The sequence below is a fragment of the Tachysurus vachellii genome, chromosome 2 (assembly GCF_030014155.1).
Source record: "Tachysurus vachellii isolate PV-2020 chromosome 2, HZAU_Pvac_v1, whole genome shotgun sequence".
In the NCBI taxonomy this organism is placed as follows: domain Eukaryota; kingdom Metazoa; phylum Chordata; class Actinopteri; order Siluriformes; family Bagridae; genus Tachysurus; species Tachysurus vachellii.
Window position 1 is genome coordinate 7,600,571 of NC_083461.1, and position 25,707 is coordinate 7,626,277.

At 36.9% G+C, this 25,707-nt stretch overlaps 1 protein-coding gene and 1 long non-coding RNA gene across 3 annotated transcripts in view; both read left to right on the forward strand.

The window, feature by feature from the left end:
* Positions 1-18,304, forward strand: part of LOC132862873 (PH and SEC7 domain-containing protein 1-like) — a 42,444-nt gene extending 24,140 nt beyond the window's left edge. For both annotated transcript variants that reach the window (XM_060895193.1, XM_060895201.1), the window contains 7 exons: positions 5,549-5,592; positions 11,836-12,008; positions 12,935-13,005; positions 14,058-14,215; positions 15,092-15,236; positions 15,359-15,502; positions 16,002-18,304. In XM_060895193.1, coding sequence (XP_060751176.1) covers positions 5,549-5,592; positions 11,836-12,008; positions 12,935-13,005; positions 14,058-14,215; positions 15,092-15,236; positions 15,359-15,502; positions 16,002-16,253 — 987 coding nt within the window. In that variant the 3' untranslated portion in view covers positions 16,254-18,304. The remainder of the gene's footprint in view (positions 1-5,548; positions 5,593-11,835; positions 12,009-12,934; positions 13,006-14,057; positions 14,216-15,091; positions 15,237-15,358; positions 15,503-16,001) is intronic.
* A 1,400-nt stretch (positions 18,305-19,704) lies between these two features.
* LOC132859110 (uncharacterized) lies at positions 19,705-20,521 on the forward strand. Its single transcript, XR_009649707.1, has 3 exons — positions 19,705-19,722; positions 20,154-20,182; positions 20,324-20,521. It is a non-coding gene; the product is annotated as an uncharacterized LOC132859110 (long non-coding RNA).
* Positions 20,522-25,707: the final 5,186 nt, after the last annotated feature.

Below are 25,707 nucleotides of genomic sequence, written 5' to 3' on the forward strand. Positions count from 1 at the left end.
TATATCACACTATATATATATATATAGTGTTTGTTGAGTTGGCTGGTCTTTTGGAATTGTCCGTGTTTTATGTGTCCTGGTTGAGTCTCCAATGTACTGCAGGTAGTAGCACCTCCTCCACATCCTGTATTAAATGAGTTACGTAAGGAGTAAACACTTGAGGACATGCTACAGGAAAACAATCCGCTTCAGTATGGTGTAGGTTTGGACTAACTAATTCTTGCCAATTATTATTATTTTTTTTATAACTTCTATGGCCATAATTTTAAGTTTAAGATTAGAAAAAAAAACATGAATTGGTCTTGTTCTCATCTTGAAGTGCTCAGTGTCAATGAACTGTTATAGCTCATCTGCCTTAAGGTTTAGTGTGTTGTGCAGATAAGATGCTCTTCTGATCATCAGGGTTGTATAGTGGTGATTTAAGTTGCTTTGAATCAGTCTGCTCAGTATCCTCTGACTTTTCCTCCACTCAGTGAATGTTTTTTTTGTACAGTATTCTGTGTAATTTCTAGAGACTGTTGTGCATGAAAATCTCAGATCATCAACAGTTATTGAATTATTCGAACCAGCCCCTTCAGTACCAACGACCATGCCCCAGTCACTGAGATCATTTAGATCAGTCATATTAACTGAAGCTCTTGACCTTTGTCTTTAGTATTTAATGCACTGTGCTACATCTACATGATTGACCGATTTGGTGAGTGTATGTCGTATATTCAGCTGACCCAAATATTTCTAGATGGTCTACTTTTAAAGCATTATTTGTTTAACTGTATCAATGTTATCGGCAATGTTGCAGTGAATGTGACACATGAGGCTGTTTATGAAATATTTCTCTTTTTACCTGACTGGCAGTTGTGTATGTAAAATATCCTAAACTGTCTGTATGTGTTTTATTATTGAGCACATTAAATCTTTTGTGTGATTCTGATAAGAAACAGTCCTAACACACCACACATGAGTAGCTATGAAAGCTTTTGTTAGGCTTCTCTGAGCGGGTGAACGTAAATGGGATAAAAACTATTGTGGCTTTCAGATCTTTTGCTTCATATACAGTAGATGTGGTTTGATGGCATGGATTTGTTAAATCCTACTGGTGCACAGCTGCCTTTAAGACTGTGTGAATTTACTGAGGACAAATATTTATCTTATCTACATAAATCCATTTTTTTGTCAGTTGTCAATCATTTTAGTTTCTTAATTGTTTTCATTGTATTTGCTGCTGTAGCCTGTGAGTCATGTTTAGGTAAATATATTTGAAATGAGTATTCAATTATGACGCCATTGCACACTAGAGTTAGCCTGCATTCTTTCTGCATTTGAATTAACAGCTTTCTACTGTAAAATGCATCCTGTTTTTCACACATTCCCACATGTGCTGAATTTTCTGTGTCGGATCAGTGTTAATCATTTTTCTCTCTGTCTCTTTCACACATAGCTTTGAGAGCAAACTAGTGCAGAATGTTAATCAGTATTCAGAGCGTGGGGCTGTGTGTGTTTTTGTGTGTGTGTGTGCATGCATGTGTGCGTGTCTGGGTGTAGAGACATGTCGGATGGATACGATTGGCTGTGCAGTAGCCAAGTGCCGAGGGAGGGAGATATGCATTCAGAGAGAGAGAGAGAGAGAGAGGGAGACAGAGAGAGAGGTAAGGGGAGGGTAGAGAGGAACTCGCAGCCTCTATCAAGTCTCCCCAAGAACCGGCCACTACAGTGAATGGACAGGAATCGAGATGCTCGTTTTCAGATTTGAGCTTGAACACCTTCTCGCGATTAGCACGGTGCACAGGAAGGGATTATGAATAATCATTTTTCTGCATCTGGATGGCATCAGTGTACCTCAATGGAAAAACAAAAGAGAAAAAAGGCTTGAAGCGATAAATGTTTATGGAGAAAGCAAACAAACAAGAGACACATCTTCTAAAGCCTGAGGTCTGTTCAGTTCTCCTTACGCGCAAGACGAGTGGAGTGAGGGAGTGGAGGCGAAGAACCTGAAAGCCTGATTTTCATCTTTTATTGTGGCTGGGTGATTTTAATTGTGATATCCTGATTACATGACTGCTTTTAATTGTTTTGTTTTATGTGCTTAAGTTTTAGGGTTAATTTTGATACCCTGCATGTTTGAAGGAACACATATAAGTCATATCCACCTCTGTACAGTGTGTTTTTGTGTACGCGTGGGTGTGTGCTTACTTGTGTTTCCACCCCTTGCATCCATCTGTTGGATTCTGGCTGCGCTTTCACACTTCTGCAAGTATCCTTTGCCATCTGTGTGTGTGTATGCATGGCTTTTTGCCTCCTGTTATATCACCAGTCCCTTGCTTTTGATGTGAAATTCGGATTGTTCGGGTTCCAGAGTTGTTTTGGTGTTGGGATATAGGCTGTAGATTGTGTTTTTTTGATGTTTAATTTACTCCATTAGGTTCAGGCTGTTCGGTTCAGCTTTGCCAGAGAAATCAGATCTTCTGACATGTTCATTCCAATTTCTGTCTTCTTTAAGGGCATCTTATTTTTCAAGTGGGTTGAAAAATCATCATTTCAGTTGCAACATTTTTAGTTGAATTTTTGTGGAATAGTTATGGCTCCATTGCACTATTCATCTTTTGTTTTTATGTGTCTTTGGATTTCACTTTATCGAGTTTGTGACAAACTGTTGAGATAACATCTAGAAGTACTACATGAAGCTGGATTATAATCTGACCACAACAAGGCCTCTGTTTTTGTTTTTGTTTTTGTTTTTTTGTTTTTTGAAAAGGAAAACTGACGTGTCACTTATTACCAGATTTTAAGGGATTGCTTTTTGTTCTTGTTTTGTTTTCCCAAAAATATTCTTCTCTGAAGCTCCACTTCTCTGGAATTTTCTTGCTTTTCTGAGCTTCAACTTGGAGTAAAGATTGATAACTTTCATTTTCCAACCTTAAAAAGCCATTGTCAGATTGAACCAAGACTACCAGACGAGACCTTGGCTTCACTGTGGATTGGCCTGTTTAGCTCCCTTTAACCCGTTTCTGTCATTATGATCGGGGTAAACAGTCTGCACTCAGCAGGACGTCTGCGCTCTCGTTCTCTCTGTTCAGTACGTTACGGGCGAGACTTCCGTATGATGGATCCATTTCGTTACCCTCGTACACCAAGATCACGTTCTCTCAAGCCACTTGTGTTTCCTGACCTGCTGGGTAAAGCTCAGGACGGCCAGAAACATCCACAGTTCCGCAAAAGGAAGAGGGTATGCTGTTTGTCAGCCTAAGTTACCTTTGCATGCCTTTCGTACCTGTGTGTATTTATAGTTCTTTGTCTCTTATTTAATCATCTATCCCTTCATTTACTTACTCATTCACCTGTCTCACTCTTGTTCCAGGCTTGTGAAACATCTATTTAGCAATACATGAATGTTTTACATTAAAACACATTTTCAGTTTAGCTATAAGTTGTGCTATTTTGCACAGGCTTTGCCTTTCCATTTCTCCAAGAACTGCTTTTATCCTTTTTAAATACAGTTTAGCTATTTTAAATATCTGATATTTATTTAGGTAATTTGATTTGATAAATTCTGAGCTAAACATCAGGAGAACATAAGGAGACTTCAGTGATGCACACATCATGATCATACTTTTCTTAATTAAAAGTGCGTGTGCGTGTGGGCATGTGTGTGCCTGCGTGTGTGTGTGTAGACTTGGCTACTGTATATATTATTATTGCACCATGTTTTAAAGCAATCACCTAAACCATATATGTTCCAATGCTTATATAAATCTGTCTGCATTATTCCCTTGTTTGTGCTCTTATTGGAATATTAATTTCCAGTAACAGAATACCCCAAAGTGTTTTGTTTCTCTTATACCTCAGCAGTTTGTCAACAAATACAATTTTTATTAATAAATTGTTAAAATGTTATTTATAACTTTAGTGCTTACATGACAAACTAGACTTTTTTGTCATGTAAGCACTAAAGTTATAAATAACATTTTAATACTGTCCCATAATGAAAACCCTACTGATTGTTACAGAGCACCATCATTTAAGACTCCGTCTATAAATGATAAACATCTCTTTACAGAAAGTTTCACCACGTCAGTTGTGCATTTTTCCTTGTTCAATAACTTTTTTTTTTTAAAAGCAACTTATTATTAGACATCCATTATCTTGAGGTTATCTTGCAATGAATTAGGTGTTATTATGGAAACGATGACATATCAAGACAAGTGCATTAATAGAAACCTATCATTTAGGCTACAGCCTTAATTGTTGTCAGTGCCATGTTGTTGTATAAAATTAATCAACATCTAGAGATTCAAGCACTCATCAGTACTGTGGTATAATCACTTTCAAGACACACATATAATATTGTATGTATAATATTGCATTGTGCAGCTCGGAATGCAGGCAAAGACATCCTCTTTACATCCGTCAATCCAATTCAATTTCATTCTGTCTGCTAACGGCCATCTGTGATGTTGGTGTATCGATGTTATAGGCAGTGTCACATTGGATTAATGGGTCAGATTGAATTGAACATGCTTTTTCACAGGTGGTGTCTACTTTGAACAGCAAACACTGAGGATCTGTTGGTACCAGTCACTGAAAAGCATATTACTTATGTCACTGGGCAGTTAGAGAAGCTACAGTATTAATCGACATTGGTCTGTTGGGGTTAGAATCGTATGTGGTGGGAAAAAAGGATTAATCTTGCTAGGAGTGGGTTTTATCATCAGTACTTGATGTTAAAAGTTAAAACTTGAATTGAAAAGTTAGATGGTTAGTCTTACAATTGACGATTTGTAAACAATAACCTTTATGCATTAAATAAAACCTTCTTTTCATTATTGGTATTTTGGAGCTTGTCAGTATTTGTTGAATACTGCTTCAGTATCATGCTGCTATTTTTTTTCCCTATCTTATCTCCACTGATCCATTTTGCACAAATCATGTGACATAAAATGTTTACAATAATACATCTTTAGTGAATGCTTAGTGTTTTGGCTCATGGTCTGTTCATGTTTCAGTGAGCGTCAGATCATCGTTCATATTTCGTGTCTTTAAAAATGTCAGCCATCATGATGCATCACTCAGCTGTAATGTTAGCTTATTGATATCAATATTTCAGTGCACCATATTATGAAATGGATATAACCTCAAAATCCATTTTAACATGACCATTAACGTTACTCCTTGAATTAATATGCCGTGCTTGAATTAATATCTGGGCTTTATTTCCTTTCATCTGGAAGCGCAGACGTGGAATAATCAATTCCATGAGCATAATTATCCGAAATGACAGCAGTCATATTTGTCGGGTTCAGCTCATATCATTCTGAATTTCTAATTAAAGCTGTGGGAGACTGCGATTACTCACAAATAAGAGGTTGTTGCATTGTTAAACCGCTTCTGTAATGATTCCTACTCTCTTTGATCCTCTGACTTGTCTTGTCTACCTGAACGTATCTATAAAAAGATATTAGTGTTTCTGTACCACCATCTGAACACAGGCAGATACTGTATAACACACTCAGCATAACGTTTGTTTCTAATTCTCTGTTGTGTGTCTCTGCAGGCTCTCTACAACTCCATTAAGAATGAGAAGCTTCAATGGACAATGTGAGTATGTTCTCTCTTCTCTTCTACTGTACCTGCTCATGGTTTACGCTAGAAAATGGATCCTGTTTCATATTGTCTGCCTATAAATGGCTGTTTCTATATTATGTGATTACCATTTTAATGCAAAACCTGTTTAATGTTTTCATGAAGACATTTTCAGGTTAGATCTTTATGGTGTTACCATTGATAAAATGAGACATGCAAGTACGAGTGTGTACAGTGATGACGTCTGCTGAGATGATGCTGTAAGGGGCGTTGGGTAGGAGCATTACTGTGTCAAAGATTTCTATTCTTGCTTTTGCCATCGCAGTCACCAATTAACATCCCTGGCTTTCCTAGTGCTGTTGCCATGGTTACGCTTCCATGACTACCGCTCCATAGCAGCAGCTTTTCTTCTCCTTTTGCTGATCTGAATTCATTCTCACACACACACACACACACACACACACACACACACACACACACACACACACACACACACACACACATGCTCATACACACAACAAGCAAAAACACATAGCAGCGTACAGCAGTAGCTCTTTGAATGGCTGCCATCTTATTTCCAAAGTAAAGGTGTGCTTGCAGTCCTCCTACCACCTACCTTAAAATAGTCTCTCTTTCGTTCTCTTTGTCTCACTTGCTCATTCATTCAAGCACATATGCATATACTGTACACACGAACACTCACATTGTACTGCAGCAGAACATGTATCCCAAGAAATGCCAGTCCAGATTCTGCTGCATATCACAGTGAAATGATTTGATGCTTTTCATAGTAGTAGTATTATGCAAACATGCTCGCTGCCCCACATGGGTGTGTGTTACACTTTCCATATTATACATTATATATGAAGAGTTGTGGGCTGTTGGGAGGCAGTGCAGTGTGCTGGAAGTCTCCATATGTCACTGGAGAGAAGTGGATTGGGGATACTGAGAAAGACAGTCCAAATGAGTGATTTGGATGAGGAGGCTATACATAGAAATGCAAAATTACAGGGATGAAAGGAAGTTTCCAATTTATTACAGCTGGACCCTAAACCCTTCAAGAAATCTGAAAGAAGAGGGGCCTTGATCATTCATTACACTGAGCTTTTATTTCATTATAAACACATGGATTTAGGAAATGTAACCAACTCCTTGTAATGTAACATTGTCAATCATAGGCTACAATGCAAAACCTGACCAAGAAAGGTGCATCCTTGATTCTGGCAACCTTACCAAAGCCTGACTGAGCAGGGTTGGTCCTTGAGTGTCCCCACCTCGTCTCTAGCACATTCTGACCCTTTATCAGCTAGCACAAACAGTCACGTACACAGAAGGTCAACACTTCTTCCTTTTAAAATTTTTCATTTCTCTCTCTCTCTCTCTCTCTCTCTCTCTCTCTCTTTCTCTCTCAACCTATCGATCTGTGTGTGTGTATGAATGTATGTGTGTATATCTGCATCTATCTGTCAATATCCTATTGTCCCTTCTTCTGCCAGCCAGTCTGTGAGATGACTGTTCTGCACTTTGTGGCTTTGTTCTCTCGCTCTTCTGTATGTTGTTGGAATGTACCATTTGTGTAAATGTTGAGGACCAACATTTGTGTGAGATCCATAAGCAAACGCAAAAGTTGGAGTTGGTTCTGGGACCTTCAACAAGCTACAGACAATCAATGATTCTTCATGGGGCCAGTGCAGAATGGGGAGACACATCGAACAACTTAACAAACAAGCTGCAACTCAGTTAATCGTGCGTGCAGAACTTATTGGACGTTTTCTCAAATGGCTTATAAAGTGCCATCTCATATAAAGAGTATTTAATGAGTGTTTTTCTAGTGTGCAGACGTGTTGAGTGGTAAAACGTTGCCTGAATCCTGGTATCTTTTGCATCATACTGATTATATGATGTCCATGGACTCATCCTGTTTGGTGTAAACACAGCAGGCCAATGGTGGCAGCGTGATGCAGGGTTTTTTTTTTTTTTTTTGCTGTAGCTCACATAAGGGCCTTGTATGTACTTTATTGTATGTCTTGGGCAAGAAAGTATTTCAGAATTATGACCACATATGGGTGATATGGAGGTGCAGCATGTACAGTAGTATTGCCACCAAACAGCTCTAGGGTCCAAGGTTGTATGTGTATATTTGTACGCGGTGGCCTCGTTTCTGCATTGGTATTTCTGGGTAATACCATTTTATCCTTGTCCACCTAGCACCCAGTGTTCCTGGTATAACATCTCGGTCCACCACAACCCTGAAATGTAAAATGTGTACGCGAATTGTGAATGAGTTTTATATACATACATATTTACAATAGATTGTTGTCTCTGGATCTCCATCTCAATCTGTCAGGAATTAAAACAAAATCCACCCAGAATTTTGCAGAAATTAGACCCAGACTTGACATTGTTCTGATAGACATTGTAGTATAAGAAATAAAAATAAAAAGTATATATTGTTCATTTTCCTCTTAGATTTATTGATATTTCAGTGGGACATTTTGTTCTCTGATTCACTGCCAGTTATACACAGATCTTTGGCCGGAAGAGCTTTGTGTTGTAGAGAATTTGCCAGAATTTCATTAATTTCTCCACCTCATCCCAAGTGAATGTGTAACAGATGAAGTTCTGCTCGGTGCCTGCTGCCGGTGGTATTTCTGTGACTCCTCTCATCTCTCGTGTGTATATTATTCCTTTGAGATTTTATGTCAGCTTATAATTGTTGGCCTCCATATTTCACAGCTTGGCTAAATGTCATGGTTATATATCTTGTCTTAGAAGCGTTAATAGCATTTGAAGTGATGCATCAGTGCATGATTGCTGTGAAAATGACATGGCTGTTAGTGTGCTGCTTATAAATGGTTCATGCTGAGATTTGAAGGTTTGTCTATGTACAGAGATGCACAGTATATCCAAACTAGTTGAGGTTAAGGTCTCAAGATTCCATCTGAATTTTTGAAGATCGTAAGCCATATGGTATAAACGAAGCAATAATTTAGGGTAAGCGTTCTCACATGCATTCACATTCATTCATTCACTCATCTTCTACCGTTTATCCGAACTATTCTCGGGTCACGGGGAGCCTGTGCCTATCTCAGGCGTCATTGGGCATCAAGGCAGGATACACCCTGGATGGAGTGCCAACCCATCGTAGGGCATACACACACACTCTCATTCACTCACGCACTCACACGCTACGGACAATTTTCCAGAGATGCCAATCAACCTACCATGCATGTCTTTGGACCGGGGGAGAAAACTGAAGTACCTGGAGGAAACCCCCGAGGCACGGGGAGAACATGCAAACTCCACACACACAAGGCGGAGGTGGGAATCGAACCCCCAAACGTATTCACATTCATGTTAACATTTAATTAATTTTTGCAAAATAGAAATTATAGTGAGTTGGAATTCCATGGTTTCAGCCTGTCTAACTATGGAAGTTTATCTAGGTAAGGGAAATATGTGATTGAAATGAAAGGTGTGTGTGTGTGTGTGTGCGCGCGCTTGTTAGAGGTGTGTGAATGTGTTGTGTGACAGTGCTTTGTGTTATACATCAGAATGGCAGTGAATTTGGTTGGCTTGTCGTAAGACCTGCTCTTTTTCATACTAGTGCATATGTTCAGGTGAGGTTCTTTATGCGTGTGTGTGGGTGTGTGTTTGTATCTGTGTATGTTTTGTGTGTCCTTGTTAGCTGCCGCACTCCTCCTTGCATGACACTGTTTGTTCCTTTTCAGTGCTGTTCCATTTTACACACTTCACTCTCTTCCCTGGGTTTATATTTCTCTATACATTAGTTACCTATGATCCTCAGCAGTGATTGGCACATGATTGGTATATGTCTAATATGTCTAATTTATACAGAAACCTGCTGTTTTATTATACTCTTTTACCTCAAGATCAGCCTAATTAATTTGGTCTGGGATTGTCACTGTAAGCAGCCCATGACTTCTCCTATCCTAAATATGCTTAACATTGAAATATCAGCTTGTTTCACCTCTACTAGCTGCAGAAGCTTTGTGCTTGCATTGGAATTTTAATGACCCCAATGAAAAACCATGTGCACTAAACTGAAATCTTTACTATTGACACATTACACGCTGCACATACAAGGGTAATGTTTTGTGTATCTACAAAACAACATGTGGAACAATTGATATACCTGTAAATTATATTAAATATTATAATAACATCTTTAGATTTCTCTCTTCTTTTTTTTTGTCTCGCTATTCCTTATGCACGTGCCAGTCTTCCTCTCATTTCTGCCCCTTTTTTTTGTTGTTGTTCTTCCTTTGTGTGAGATAATGCTGGCAGTTACCAGGCAACAGGCTTGAAGTTTTCCGCACATGCTCCGTCAGTCAGTCGTGTTTTGTGTGCATGGTTGACCGCTGCACTTTTTTCTCTGCCTGTCAGCGATGAAACCACTCAGGGTTCAGCCTCTGGTTAAGATCCATTTTAGCTTTTTTGGCCCACGCTTTGAGGTGTAAAATGGCACAGCATTTCAGCAGAATTTATCTTATTGATTTTGACATGTTCACAGTGGGTTATATAACACCAAAATGGTTTAGTACAATCATAAAACCTCAGTGTTTTTACACCTTACAACCTTTTGTATGTATCTGTAACTGATTTGTGAGCCTGTGCAGCTATTTCATCAATGTAACATCGCTGTAAGATTTTTACCCCTGAGCTTCGGGAGTATTTTGTTGAACGAAAAATCAAGTGTTTAACCTTTGTGTGGTGCAAATTTGCTCATGAATAAAGTCCCATTATAAAACTGTTCACTAGTGGTGATGCATTTCCAGAAACCATATGTTGACTCTGCATGATGCTGAAAAGCTAATACATGCTTTTCTAACCTCGTGCTTGGACTATTCTAATGTGTTGCTGGCTCACTGCCTTTTTTCTTTTTTCAAGTAAAGCTCCAGCAATTTCAGAAATTCATATCCATACCAGGAAAAGAATATACTGTATCTAGTTCTGAAATTAGGGTCTACATAAAGTACTAAATCTTTTTTTAATGTTCAAATATCTGGATAGCTTAACTCTGGTTTTTCTTGCTGGACATGTGAAGCAGTATAACCAAACCCAGATACTTCCTAGTGCTGACAGAAGACTTGACTCTTAGTCCCAAGTATCAGTCAAGGCACAGGTTCCCTTTTGAGTCAGGTTCCTTGGGAGTGTTTCCTTGCCACAGTCACCTCAGTCACCTCAGGCTTGTTCATTAGGGATAAATACAAACACATTTAATATAAGTCTAATATTAATCTTGAACTTTTTTGTACTAATATTTATCTAATGTAAAAATGCTTTGAGACAATGTCCATTGTTAAAAACGCTGTACAAATAAAATTTAATTGAATCGAAAAACACTGTGTTTCAGAGAACATTTTGAACACATCGATGTACTTCATGAACAATTATTAATTTTTTCTTATCCAAAGTTCTTTTTAATGACAAGTTGTTTTAGATTTCTATGTTTTATCAGACACTTCTTCATGGAAAAATCATCTTGTTTGTACTTGGAACATATTGGCACAAGCTTTTCTTAGTTTTGACAGACTAAACAATGTGTTGTGGCCTCCACTTTATGGAGGCCACAATATTTTGCAATATTTTGCCCTCCACTTTATTTCTTCATCCTTCTTGGGAATGGTTAGAGTCGTTAGAGACTTTATATGTTGAAAATGTTGTTTGGCTTTACTGTACATAGAACCTTGAAGGGTTCCCATGAGAGTGTTGAAGCCATTCTAATTTTTTTCTATGCGAGTGTAAATGATTAAACAATGAAATCTATATGTTAAGCAATTTATGATGTTGGACTGAAAATGAAGCAAGGCTTGATGATGATTGGTTCTGAAAGAAAGTTACTATTGTAGAGTGTGTGAGTATAATCTAATGCCATGGTCACGTTTTATATTGCAAAGTAATGCAATTTTCTCACACTATAGATGAATATCATATGTGACACACACCAATCAGGAGTGTTTCGGAGATCATACCATGAAGGAATATAAAACAATGGTGAGGAGAAGAGCAACTTTAGAAACAACAGTCAGAGAGCTCGTTAGCAGGCACAGTGCCATGTATTCAGCCGTGTATGGTCTATAAAATAGGGACAGGGAATAGGGCAGCAGAGCTTTGTATTTAATCCATGAGTAATTAAATGTTCTACCATATCCTAATTGATCATCCTGAGGGCTTTATTTTTAAGAATTGGGTTTGTGTGTCTAAGCTAATGGGATTTTTATTTACGTTCTTTAGTGATGAAGAGGAGCTGCGTAAGTCGTTCTCAGAGTTGGGAGAGCACCGTGAAGACACACATACAAGAGGCATGAAGTGCACAGGGGCTGGGATAGAGCCAACGTCCGGTGCACTTCTCTACAAGACGGGCTTCCTGGTGCGCAAAGTCCACGCTGACTGTGACGGCAAAAGGAGTATGTTTCATTATTCACTGCGTTTATCAATTCAAGTGCAGGCAGCTGTTTGTAGAGTAAAGAGTGTGGCTGGACAGTGTGGAATATGGGGCTGCAGGGAATCAATGAGAAAACACACACACAAGGTTGTTCTTATTAAATAAAAAAAATCTTCGTTATTGGTGCTACATGCACAGATTAGCACTAGAGGGTGCTAACCTCTCATAAAATCAGTTTTTTGTATGTAATCTGGACTTTTTTCCTATTTGCTTCCTGTTTTACCCAGTATAACTAGGATAATTTATAAATCAAAGATCATACAGAGAGTAAAGTGTTTGAATTCATAGATATTTAAGAAATAAGTTTTGTTGTGAAAGGAAATTTATGAGTAGGTTGAATTGTTGCAGCTTGAAGCAACTGTTGTTGTTTTTTTTTGGACTAAATAAATCTAATAAAGGACATTGTGTCACTAGTTAATACCAAGACATTTAGTGTAATGAGCCAGTGGAAGAATAAACATTTGGGACGTTATCCTTTCTTATCAGAAATCTTATCAGAAATCACTAAACAACAACTATAACCTCTCATGAACTCTTTCTATATTCTACCGGAAGTATTTAAACTTACCAGTCAGGATTTTCTTGTCACTGTCTGCCTCTGGCTTGCTCATTTATGGATCAAGTGCTAGACCATTTAAAGCTATTTATTGCTATTTATCTAGCAAAAAAAAATGAAAGTGGTAAAAGTTCCCAGTTTAATATATTCATACACGTATAATTATATGTCCCTATAGTCTGTTTTCTGTTTCAAATTTCTGATTTTGTTATAGTGATAAACTGGAGAGAAGAACTGCTGAAACTGGCATCTCGAGACTTTTCTACTAATATAACATTATGTTCTGTGTCAAGGAAGTTCTATTCTAACTTCTATTATTTTATGAATTTCAGCCCCACGAGGGAAAAGAGGCTGGAAGACTTTCTATGCTGTCCTGAAGGGTCTTATCCTTTACCTTCAGAAGGTGAGAAGGCTTTCTATCTACCTCCGTAATTTCACTGTGAACAGCTCAGCGTTCTTTCTTTCTTAGAGTCTCCGCACTGTTAAACTCATTCTCCACATGGGGATGGCATGCAGCGGACATTGTTTATAGCTGCTTCTTACTTTTCAGGACAAGAATACTGGCTTTTTATTTGAGACACTGTGTCTGTTTTTTTTGCAAAGCTTCCAGATGGCAAATGAAAACATGGATCAAGTCAACCGATTGGATTTGCCAAAAAAACGAGAAGAAAGTGGATCAGTAGATTCTTGAAGTTATTCATGATGTATTCATGTAATGTTTAATACACTAAAAGCAAAGATTTTTGATCTAAAAATGACATCAATTACATTTTTTGTTACTGCCATGTTGAATTTGATAAAGTATACATTTTGTCCTTGTGTACCTTCATCCTGCATGAGATTTATAGTATCTTCTGCATCACACCACAAAGCTGCAGGGCGATTGAGAGTTAAGCTTTGTTAGTGTCCGACTTTTATGTTTTGCACGTGTAAGTCTATATTCCTGCTCTGGGGTAGTTGTAATGATGCTTCTTACCCAGCTCCTTTAAGAGGCTTCATGACACAGAGCTGTGTCTCTCAGACAACATACCAGTGAAAGCCTGGTGTACAAACAGCTTTTCTGCACAAAGTCCAAGAAAGAATTTTATTTCTTTATTGTAACATTCTATCGTTTTATTCATGTAAGATTATTAATCTAGATCCGTTATAGGTCTAAAAGTTACATCAACATAAGTATTATATGCAATTGACCTTCTCAAAGATAACGTCTGTGTGATGGCAGCTGGCCACGCTTTAGATTGCAGTTAATCATGCTAGTGTCATAAACTGTAAAAGGCTAATTAGGCTTTAATGTACTAATGCAGGACATGCATCCAGGCCTTATTGAGTGGAAATGTGTTAGGGATGATACCTAGAATAAGGAAGAAGTGTATATACCCTTCTGTGCTTTCTGTCCCCTAGCACTTTCATTGTTTTATTATTCAATAGGTGAATGAAGTGTTTTTTCTGTTTCAGGGTGAGTATCGGCCTGATAAGCAGCTTTCTGATGAAGATCTGAAGAATGCCGTGTCCATCCACCACTCACTGGCGATCAGAGCTACTGATTATCACAAGCGACCCAACGTGTTCTACCTGCGCACGGCCGATTGGAGGGTCTACTTGTTCCAAGCTCCGTAAGTACCACACGCAGGAAGTACTTTCTGTTTCCCAGTGCTCTCCTACGCTCACAGTGTAGTGTGTCCACTTGTAACTAACATCCTACAACACAGAATGTCTCTTCTCCCTGGTAGGTGGCTTGTTTGTCATGTGCTAGAAAAAAGGTAACCCTAATTAGAACCTGGGTCTCCATGTTCTAAACATTTTGCTTCAGATCTAGACACAATACAGTGAACGGAAAATCCTGAAAAGTTCGTTATCGTATTGAAACTTTTTAAATGTAATCCAGCTACATTGCTGTTTGTTTCTAACCCACCAGATTCTAATCCCATTAACATTTTTTGTGTCTGTGTCATGACTTACAAAAACTCCAATTAATCATTAACATGCATTACATGATGCATTCTTTTCTTGTTTTGTTTGTACAAAAAGCGTTTCCTCTTTGTGTAATTGAAGTTAGGTGTAAATCTCCTGAAATACAGTACATGACACACACTTTACCTCACAAGCCTATTTTTTTCTCAGGACCCCTGTATATGTACATATACCACCTATGTTATATTGAATTATTAAAAAATTAAAAGTATTTCTTTCCCAAAGCAGCTTTTATTTATGTTTGATGTTGCTGATCCAGTGTGTTTTGGATTCAATACGTTTTCTACTGGGCTTGTGTATCCCTCATGTTCCAGTCCCTCGGGAGATTTTGTTCTGCTCCATTTGCTGTTTGCCCCATTTGCAGCTCTTATTGAGAGACGTGTGGCTGTGTGAGCTTGTGCATTTGTGTCTTCTGTAAACTTCCTTCTATAAAGCAGTCAAACACTTTACCACAGACACAAAACAAATTCAAGTCTGATATACTGTGTGTGTGTGTGTGTGTGTGTGTGTGTGTGTAGGAATGCAGAACAAATGCAGTCTTGGATTACCCGCATCAATACAGTGGCGGCCATGTTTTCTGCCCCTCCTCTCCCGGCTGCCATTGGCTCCCACAAGAAATTCAGTCGTCCACTACTACCAGGCTCAACTTCCAAACTCTCACAGGTCTCATGACTACACTCGTACAAGTAACACCGCATAAGTCGGGATAACACCTGACCCCATGCATGCCAGTGTGAGGTTGATAACCTGTGTGTGTGTATATACATATATGTATGTGTGTGTAGGAGGAGCAGGTAGAGTCTCACGAGGCTCGGTTTCATGCCACCTCCACAGAGTTGGCAGAGCTTCGCTCATACCCACCTGACCGGAAAGTCAAAGGTCGTGAGCTTGAAGAATACCGCCTTAGGGAAGAGTATTTGGAGTTTGAGGTGAGAGACAGACATATTATGAATTATTAAGCTGTGTCATTTGCGTCAGTTGGCGTGCCAGGTTTATTATGGTCAACCGCAGAATTATTGGTATCGTTTAAATGTGTGGGATGATGCATGAAAATAAACATACTTGTTTACATGTATACATGTTACAATACATAATTACACTTTAGAATCATTTTTCTGCAGACTTGACAGACATTATGGAAATGCAATGTTAGAGTCATCTATTAGTCTTCACAGAGAAAGCATCACCAAATATTAATGCCGTTTTTTTTTTTGCAGAATATATTACGGTACTTTATATACTGTATTATCTATATATTATGTTTGTGGATTGTGTTAAGAAAAATTGTTAAAACGCATTTAAACACAAAAAAATGGTTCATTGGTATTTGTATCAAAAATGTAATTTAACTGTTACAGATGTCTTTTATAAATTAAATATAAAATCTTCATAATCATGCACATAATCTTCTCTGTCTTTTCCCTTCAGAAAACAAGATATGAGACATACAGCATGCTGCTGAGAGCAAAGCAACGCTGTGAGAGTGACGATCTTTCAGTGTTTGAGGCCATGCTGCTGGCCGAGGGCTCACTACAGAGGGCTCAGTCCAGCCCCAGTCTCCAGGAAATCAGTGGCATATGCAGTACCAGAGAGAAGGCTCCGTCCACAACAGGCAATGGCACAGGCACCGGCACTAATCAAGGCCAGAGACACAGCTATCGTCAGGCTGTCAGGAAGTGACTCAGGAACCTTAACGATAGCTCTTTGTATTAGAAAGGAAGTGAGGTCATTCGCTTTTCCTGCTCTCTGTGCCTTGAAGTAAAGGGCACAGATCCTGACTGAGTTTGACTCAGAGTTCATAATCTGGTCAAAGGTGTGCAGGTGCTGAGGAAGGATGTGGAGGGACAGAAACATGTGAGACACTCCATGGCGTTTGTCAAGGGCTGAATTAAGAGATGGAAGGAATTTATCTGCTCATCACACTTTTTTTTTGCATCTTCAGTTTCCACGTGTACTTCGGATTTGCACACTTTCAAATCTCAGATTGAATCAATCTTAGGACCAAAAGCTCTGTACCTTTAAAATGACTGTAAGTACTGCATCATAATAGCAGTTGTGTAAGGGTCATTCGGTCCAAATAAAACCGGTGATGGTGGAGATCTGTCTTATTACAAAACATACTGAAATACCATTTACATATTTGTTTTATGCTCATAGGAACAAAGGGCATCTCATTCCACAAGGTTCCTTCCTATTTGTGCCCACAATTTTTATACACACTCATAACAGCACAGAGCTGATCCATTTCTGTGTGGAAATGGACTGAATCCCAAACAGCTCCCAGTATGATTTTAGTGCAGAACCAGGTGTGTGAAAAACTGTGTATAGCAATATAGTCACACCGAAAGCCATTTTGAATGGATTCTGTCTAGCCCTTTATTTTATCCATAAAACACTTCTGTGAATCAACCAAGGAGTAACAATGTGAGTGAGCACTAATAGTCCCTACAAGTCCCTATGGCACTAAAAATAACTTCTCATGGCACTGCAACTTGTGGACTGAGCAGATGGTCTCGGTAAAGAGATCAAATAAGTGGCTTTTCTTTTTGAATGCAAAAATTTGTATGCCCCAGAATGTCTCTTGCACTCAAACTTAAATATTCTTACCTTTATTATGATGTCTCTGGAGTTTATTTACCTTTGAATATTATAACTTCTTACTTGTCTTTGTTCTTTTTCTTGGTTTTCTTGGCTGAGTGTTTTTTGTCCAATGTGGCCAGCATGGCTGAATAGTGATGGCTTCTTGTAATCTCCTCTCTTCTCCAGAAAAGCAGTGAATCTATTGGTGAGAAAATGAGAAATATACCATGTCTTTTGGCTGTCTTTTAGGCTTCTCATGTTTCCTAACTAGCTTTCTGAATGACTCGTTACACACCTGGTCCTTTCATGTGTCTCCAATATCTGAATCAGTTCCAAATGTATTGTGTTTAAAACCAGTTTTAATAATCTTATTACGTAACTTTTCATTTCTTTGATCCCTGCCGTTCATGACCAAACACCAATGCATTACATCATAAGAAAGCTGGCACCATAAAAGTAAACCTGAACACAAAATGTGATTTTAATTGATTTGTTTTAAGCAAAGCAACTGACGTTTACATACAGTAGGACAACTAGTTCAAAGGTCAGCATAGAAAGCTTATTATGAGCGATACAGCGATCTGAGACAGATCTGGACAACCACAGATATTTGGCCAAAAATTTAAATGCATCTCTTCAAGTGGACTTGACATACTGTACAAGACTCTTGATATGATTAGGTGGAAATGGTGTCAGTGTGTCTGATTTTCTTCACTTGGGCAGTGGTTACGAATCAGTCCATTATTGTATTATGTTCTGTATGTTTTTATGAAAGTGTGCTTGGAGAAAAAAAATCAAATGTATGTTGAATGTTCGGTATAAGGATGGATCATGGATTATCAGTTCATCAACTGCAGCTTGTCCAGAATAGGCCTATATTTGTATGCTCGGTCAGAACATTCCCATGTTAGATTATTTGGCACGCTTTGACCTGTACAAGAGATATTAATACCCAGATGAATCTGTAATGTCTGTATAATGTATGTATATTAATTACCGAGGCATTGTCTATTAGAATATTATTAACTCGGTGAGTCATGTTGATGAGATTCTGCAATCACATTTAGAGATTCACTTGTTCTCATCATATATTATATTTATTATTCTGTTTGGTATAATGGTTTCAGCAAGTAAATGTGGCGTAAAAACAAGCATGTCTGTTTTTTCCCGGTCTTGGAATATGAAGATTTGAGAAGAGGAAAGCAGGTAAAATTACTTTGTAAGAATGGAGTGCAAAAAAAATCTAGACATAAATTCAACACACATGAAGTTCTATAATAGTGTAACATATTTAGCCTCAAAAAATAAGGAAATTCCACTCATTGTTATTTATAGATTAAAAGGGCCTTATACTGATCGCTTCCTATTCCTGATTCCTTTATAGTGACTGTCTCTGTAATCTGCTTATTATTTGATTTGGACCAACTTGTGAAGTGGAGGTGTATTAGAGCACTGTTCTTTATAACGGAAGGTGGTAAGTATGCGGTTAGAGTCAAAAACATGTAGAGGTGAGAGAAAGATAGAAATCTCATTTCACTCCATCCTGTTGTGAACTGAAACTGAAACGGTTATGAATTGCTCCAAAGAAAAAAGGCAATGGCAAAAACATTCTGTCTGCAAATTACACTAATTGAAATCCTGCTATTTGCAATTTATGGGAGTACAGGAAAATTAAATATATAATAAATATTTCACATTTAAAATTACTGTATGTGATAAGTTGAGCCACATATGTGGAAAGAAATGAAATAAAATAATTTAAATTTAAATATTTTTTTACATTATCTTTAATGTGACAACCTCTGTATTTATTCGCATTTTCTGTTTTCTTGTTTTCAGAAGTTACGGCTTCCTGTCCAAACCAAATAATTGGGGGCTAAATTAGTTTTAAACTGCACTGTTTATTGTGATAAATGTTTCTGGTCAAATTACACTTGGAGGCAAAACAAAGACAAGTTAAATAATACAGAGATGTTTAAGATAAGTAAGGACAATCACACATTTATTTGTACCATTAGGAATATATCTATGAATGACAACTGGAACTGATGAAAGCAAATTCTTCTTGAAAAGTAAATTTCCTTTAATATTTATCTATTTAGGGGGCACGGTGGCTTAGTGGTTAGCACATTCGCCTCACACCTCCAGGGTTGGGGGTTCGATACCCGCCTCCGCCTTGTGTGTGTGGAGTTTGCATGTGTTCCCCGTGCCTCGGGGGTTTCCTCCGGGTACTCCGGTTTCCTCCCCCGGTCCAAAGACATGCATGGTAGGTTGATTGGCATCTCTGGAAAATTGTCCATAGTGTGTGATTGTGTGAGTGAATGAGAGTGTGTGTGTGCCCTGCGATGGGTTGGCACTCCGTCCAGGGTGTATCTTGCCTTGATGCCCGATGACGCCTGAGATAGGCACAGGCTCCCCGTGACCCGAGGTAGTTCGGATAAGCGGTAGAAAATGAATGAATGAATGAATTTATCTATTTATGTTTTATGCAGTACATGTGTCTGAAGTGCACAAATTTTAACTAATTTCACTCTTTTGACAGTGTCCCATGCTCCTGTTGCTTGAGCAGGTACAGTATGTTTCTTTAGCTTTGTATATTTTCACCTGTGCCAAATTTTTCATCATGAAAAAAAACAGTTTCATCTATGATAATACTATAATATCATTATAATTGGTTACATACTCCTTTTGGGGGAAAATCACATATATTTTACATGTGGTAAAGTATTCTATTTGATCAATAATATGTGACTGTGTTAAAAACCTATCCCCTGAAACAATATGTAAAAATGCTGAATATGATTCTGATAAAATAGCTAAAAATCGCTCTCTGGGTTGGAGGAGTGGCATATTCTCTTTGCCACGTCAATCACAGCTAGTGTGTGTGTGCAATCGCGTGTGTGTGTGTGTGTGTGAGAGAGAGAGAGAGAGAATGCTTTTTATGTGCTGCAAGAGCTGTGATGCTGGGTTTAGACTAAAAAAAATCTTGTCTTTTTACAGGACAACCCAGAAGATTTCTGCTTGTCCAGGTTCTTATGATGGTTCTTCTGCTTTAACTTCCCTATAGAAGATTAATGCTACTCTTGGGATGTCTGCCTAATGCTACTGCCTTGGGATGTCTGCCTTTACTTGCACATGAAATGTAATAACATCCATTTCTTAATCCATAGGGTTTAATATGAAGTTGGGTTGGCCCACACTTTGCAGCTATAACAGCTTCAACTCTGGTCCATCGGATTGTCAGACAGAGAAGCATGATTTATCACTCCAGAGAACACTTCTCCACTGCTCTAGAGTCCAGTGGTCACGTGCTTTACACCAAGGCATCCGACCTTTTGCATTGCACTTGGTGATGTTAGGCGTGGATGCAGCTGCTCAGAAATGGAAACCCATTCTAGGAAGCTCTCTATTCACTGTTTTTTTTTTTTTTTTGTGTGTGTGTGTTTGTTTTTTTGTAAAGTCTTTTTATTGGAAACAAACGTCTCATAATGATACAGAATACCATTTTGGTTTTACATGAAAAGGGAGTAAAGTAAAAGAATTACAACAATAATTATAATAGCAATAATAAAAAGGAAGTAAAAAGAAAAAACACAACAACCAACATGGGTCCTGGCCCTTTTCAATTGATAAATATAAGACATTTTAGGTTTACAAAAGAAAAGAAAACCTAATATGGCAAAACCTGAAGGCCTATGAAATCTGAAATAAATGGTTCTTATTGTATATTTAATTTTCTCAAGCTTAATAAAAAATGCTGTATCCTTTAGCCATTGTGAGTGAGATGGTGGGACAGTGGACTTCCCGTGATGAAGGCTTCGGCAATATCTGGCCAACAATGATGTAAAGCTAATAACTTCATTTTGCATGAAGTTTAACTGAGATGCTTCAACTGAAAGTCCAAAACTAGCGATCAATGGGCAGTGTTGCAAATGTACTTCCAGAATAGTGGGCATTGTACTGAAATAACCCGACAAATAATTACATAGTCATGAACGGAAAAAAAAAAACACGACTCAAGTGTCATCTGTCACATTTGTCCTCAACATCTGGATAAATTTGAAACAATCTATATTTAGAAAAATGCTCCCTGTAAATGACCTACACCTACTTCCTCTACTTACAAATGGTTTTTAGGACCACTTATTTGTAAGTAGAGGAAGTAGGTGTAGATAAATGGGGAGAAATAAGAAAAACACACTTCTGGATTGCTTTAATGCCTAAGGACAATATGTGCCTCTTTACATATTATTTAGAGTGACTGTTTCCCTGAACACAGTTAGTTAAAATATCATTCATTTGTTGCATAATAGTTGACCTACTTTAGGATAGCAATATACATCACAATGGCTGTATATATTACGGAAATATATCTGGAATGAGGAGGGACAGAAACATATAAACAGTCATGAAGCACCTCAGAGAAACATTCTTATCACTGTTCAGGAAGGACAAGAATGTTTCTAGTTCTAATCAGGAAGGCTAAAAGTGCCAAATCAAATAAACCGTGTATCCTAAGAAATAATGTTTCAAGCCTGATTTTTATATAATAAGATTCATATTAAAAAACTTAGTGATGAATTAATATGATTTCATATTAAAAAACATTAAATTAAATTAGTGAACAGTTTAATCCACATCTATTTCATTTAGGTTATTATAAATTATAGATCTGAGTTTATGTGTGATTTGTATTGTGCACAAATCTGTAATCTATTAATTTCTATATCAGATAAGTTTCTGATCACTGAGTGATGGGCAAATATCTTATAGACTGTGACTAAAATGAAATGATTTTACTGTTGTTGGCTCATTGGAACATTTGATACAGTACATAAGCTAAATAAATTTGTTTTCCCCAAATAAACTATGATTGAACAGATCTGTTGGTATTTCTATTTCTTTATTTCTTTCAGGTACATAATGTGAAACATGTGTTCACTTAATGCTCACACACTGTAGAACTTCCACCAAAATCTGTAATCTAGTCCATTCAATTACTCATCCACACGGTCCAGAAGGGGGAGGTAGTGCACTGTACCATTAATTATAAATAATTATTGATTTTAAAGCATGATATTAAGTAAAAAAAAAAAAAAAAAAAGTACAGTAACTACATTAAACAAAAAGTGTGTTTGTGTGTAGACGTGATAGACTGGGAGTCTCTTGCTGTGGTTAGTATTTTTTGACCCTTTATTAGTGGAACAAATTTCATCATATTGCTTTATAACAAAAAGAGTTTGAAGAAGAAGTTTTCATGATGCTGTTTTTTCTTTCTCCCTGGTTCAATTTCTCTTGTTTGCCTTTCCCATAATCTGAGCCTATCTATGCTCATAGTTAGGGGGTGTTAATGTATCTGTCTCCTGATATTCTAATAAAGTTTATGTAAAATGAGCCACTGATTTGCATCTGTGCATCCACAGACTTTTTTCATTCATCAAACATAAAACAGAGAACGTGAAAGCACAGGAGTGGCCACACAGAGGACTTGGTGCCCTGAATAGATTTAGTCATTGATGAGTTCTCTCTCTATGTAGCAACAACACTCACCATCTGTAAGTATCTGCATGATTTGTGGGCTGCAGCTCTGTTTTTTTATTTTATTTTATTTTATTTTATTTCATTTTTATTTTATTTATTTTTTCAACTTATTTTCAACATTTTTCACATGATGCTCAGGGTGAAATGTGTATGATTAAAGGAAAACAGATCAAACTGATATATACAAAAATGAGCTTGATTCAATATTACACTCAATTTAAATTTACTAACAGAGCTTTATTTTTCAGTAGTTTATTAGTAGCATTATTGTGCATTGTTTTACCTAAAAATGTTTTTTGGCATGTTTGGAGGCAGAGAAGAGAAAAATGTAAAGGCATATGATGTGCAGATATTCTGCGATTAGCTTTTTATGTTCATATCAGAAATCACCTTATCATACTATTATATACTGATATTGTACTGGCTATAAAGTTTTCTTTTAATAATAATTATATTAACAATAATAATTATAATAATTGCAATTATCTGCATTTATTTTTAGTAATGCTAATCAAAGAGATTAACATTTATGAATTAAAAATGTATATATTTGTTTTAATTCTTTTTATTAAGAAAAGCTTACCCGAGCAAAGGACAGTGCATGAGTAAATACAGTCACGCAAAATATAATTTTCATAAGGACGAGTATCATGTTGTTCTAGGAAGGAGGTCATGGTAATAACACGTCTTTTTCGCTGTGTGCTGATTCAAGTCCTGCTTATCACAGTCTATGGAAGTAAGTAGAAATGATACTGATTCTATAATTATAATAATTCCTTAATAATATACAGATCAAAGTTTCACTAGTGAGTCACATGCTTAAACACCAAATGTGGATAATGAGTGACATGGTACAGTCTGTGTGTTTGTGAAAATATTACACTTTATTTCCTTTTTTTCCACAGAAATTAAAATCAAATGTCGAAATATAACTGGGACTGTTGGAAAACCATTACATCTAACCTGCAATGTTACATGTACTGAGGCTAGCTTAACGGATAACTGTTCATGGAAATTAAATAACAATGAGGAATTCAACTGCAGTAAGGAGAATATGGATGCTAAAGGTGCACTTCGTACATTTAATTGGACAATTCAGAATGCATCAAAGGATCACAGCGGAAAATGTAAATTTTGGGTACAAATGAATACTGGAGCTAATTACGCATTATTCAATGTGAATATAGGTAGTTATCATTTGTTGCTCCTTAACTTATATACATATGATTGATTGCAGTGCATATATTTTATATAATTTTATTCTTCTCTCAATGCCTTGTGTACTGTAACTGATCCCACTACTACTGATTCTACAACCAATGTTACTTCAGGTATGCCATGCCCTTTACTTTTACTGTGATGCTGACATATTTTATTTGTTGCAAAAGATGTGATTTGAGTTTTTAATTAAATGGTGTCCTTTGTCTTTTCACAGAGAAAGAAAACAAGAAAAATCATTCATATATAGTCGGTTTTCTTTTAGTGATCGTGGTTGTTCTTGCCATAATCATCATGCGGGTTCCCTGTCGAAAAAGGAAGAACATTAATATGTCAGTTACTGAGGACTCAGGACCTAATATAATCATGAAACATAGTTGTTGCTCAGAAAGATAAGCTTTCATTTTTATGTCAGTCTCTGTCTCAGCAGAAGGACAGAAAATTAAGAGGAAAAAAAAAGGATGAAAATATCTAGTTGACAGGGAGGAATATAATCCCAGATATGTAGCAGAAGATTTTATTTTCTTTCTTTCTTTATGTATATCCTCATTTCTGGTTTCAGTGAAATTTTTGTTTTACTTATCACTCTGTGATGCTAAATTTCTGTGGTCTGTGATGTGGTAGCTAAGTTTTTAAGGTGCTAGACCACTGATTAGAAGGTTGTGAGTTCGAATCTCAGGTCCACAAAGCTGGCACTGCTAGGCCCCTGAGCAAGGCCCTTATTGTTCAGTTGTATACAATGTGATAAAAATGTAAGTTGCTCTGGATAAAGGTGTCTGCTAAATGGTATATTACATTAATATACTATATAATAATATATTATATTAACATCATTTACAGTACCTTCTCAGAAAAAGAAAGTTATCAATCTTATCATTGGTGGTATTATACCCTAATGAGCATTACTTATATTAACATTGATATAAATAAGTGCATATAATCCTCAAGGGCCTTACATGTACAATACTAACTTTATCCTACAGATTGATGATAAAATGAAATTTTCTTATAATTATAGTAATAATAATAATAATAATAATAATAATAATAATAATAATAATAATAATAATAATTCAAATCTGAAATCTATTCATTTCTATATCAGATAAGTTTCTGATCACTGAGTGATCAGAAACTTATCTGATATAGAAATGAATAGATAAGTTTCTGATCACTGAGTGATGGGCAAATATCTTATAGACTGTGACTAAAATGAAATGATTTTACTGTTGTTGGCTCATTGGAACACTTGATACAGTACATAAGCTAAATAGATATGTTTTCCCCAAATAAACTATGATTGAACAGATCTGTTGGTATTTCTATTTCTTTATTTCTTTCAGGTACATAATGTGAAATATGTGTTCACTTAATGCTCACACACTGTAGAACTTCCACCAAATCTGTAATCTAGTCGGTCAAAATCAAGCAAATCAATTGAATTACCTGAAGGTTACTACAGTGAAACCCAATTGTTTTTTCAAGCTCAATGCTCTATAAATATTGAGCAGAAAGTCTCATCTTATGCAGAATAAGTGGCAATTTTGTGCTGTGTACAGAGCCTGAGATATTGTATATGTATATGTATAAGTATATGTTGTTTTTTTTTGTGACAGAAGTAAAACCTTTCATGATATTTCAACCATATTTCTGACCTTTCAAACGTTAATGTCTTTAACATCAAAACAGTCTATCACTTCTACACACAAACACACTTTTTGTTTGATGTAGTTACTGGATATCTTTTTACTACGTATCATGCTTTAAAATTAATAATGATATGAGTTAAGTAATG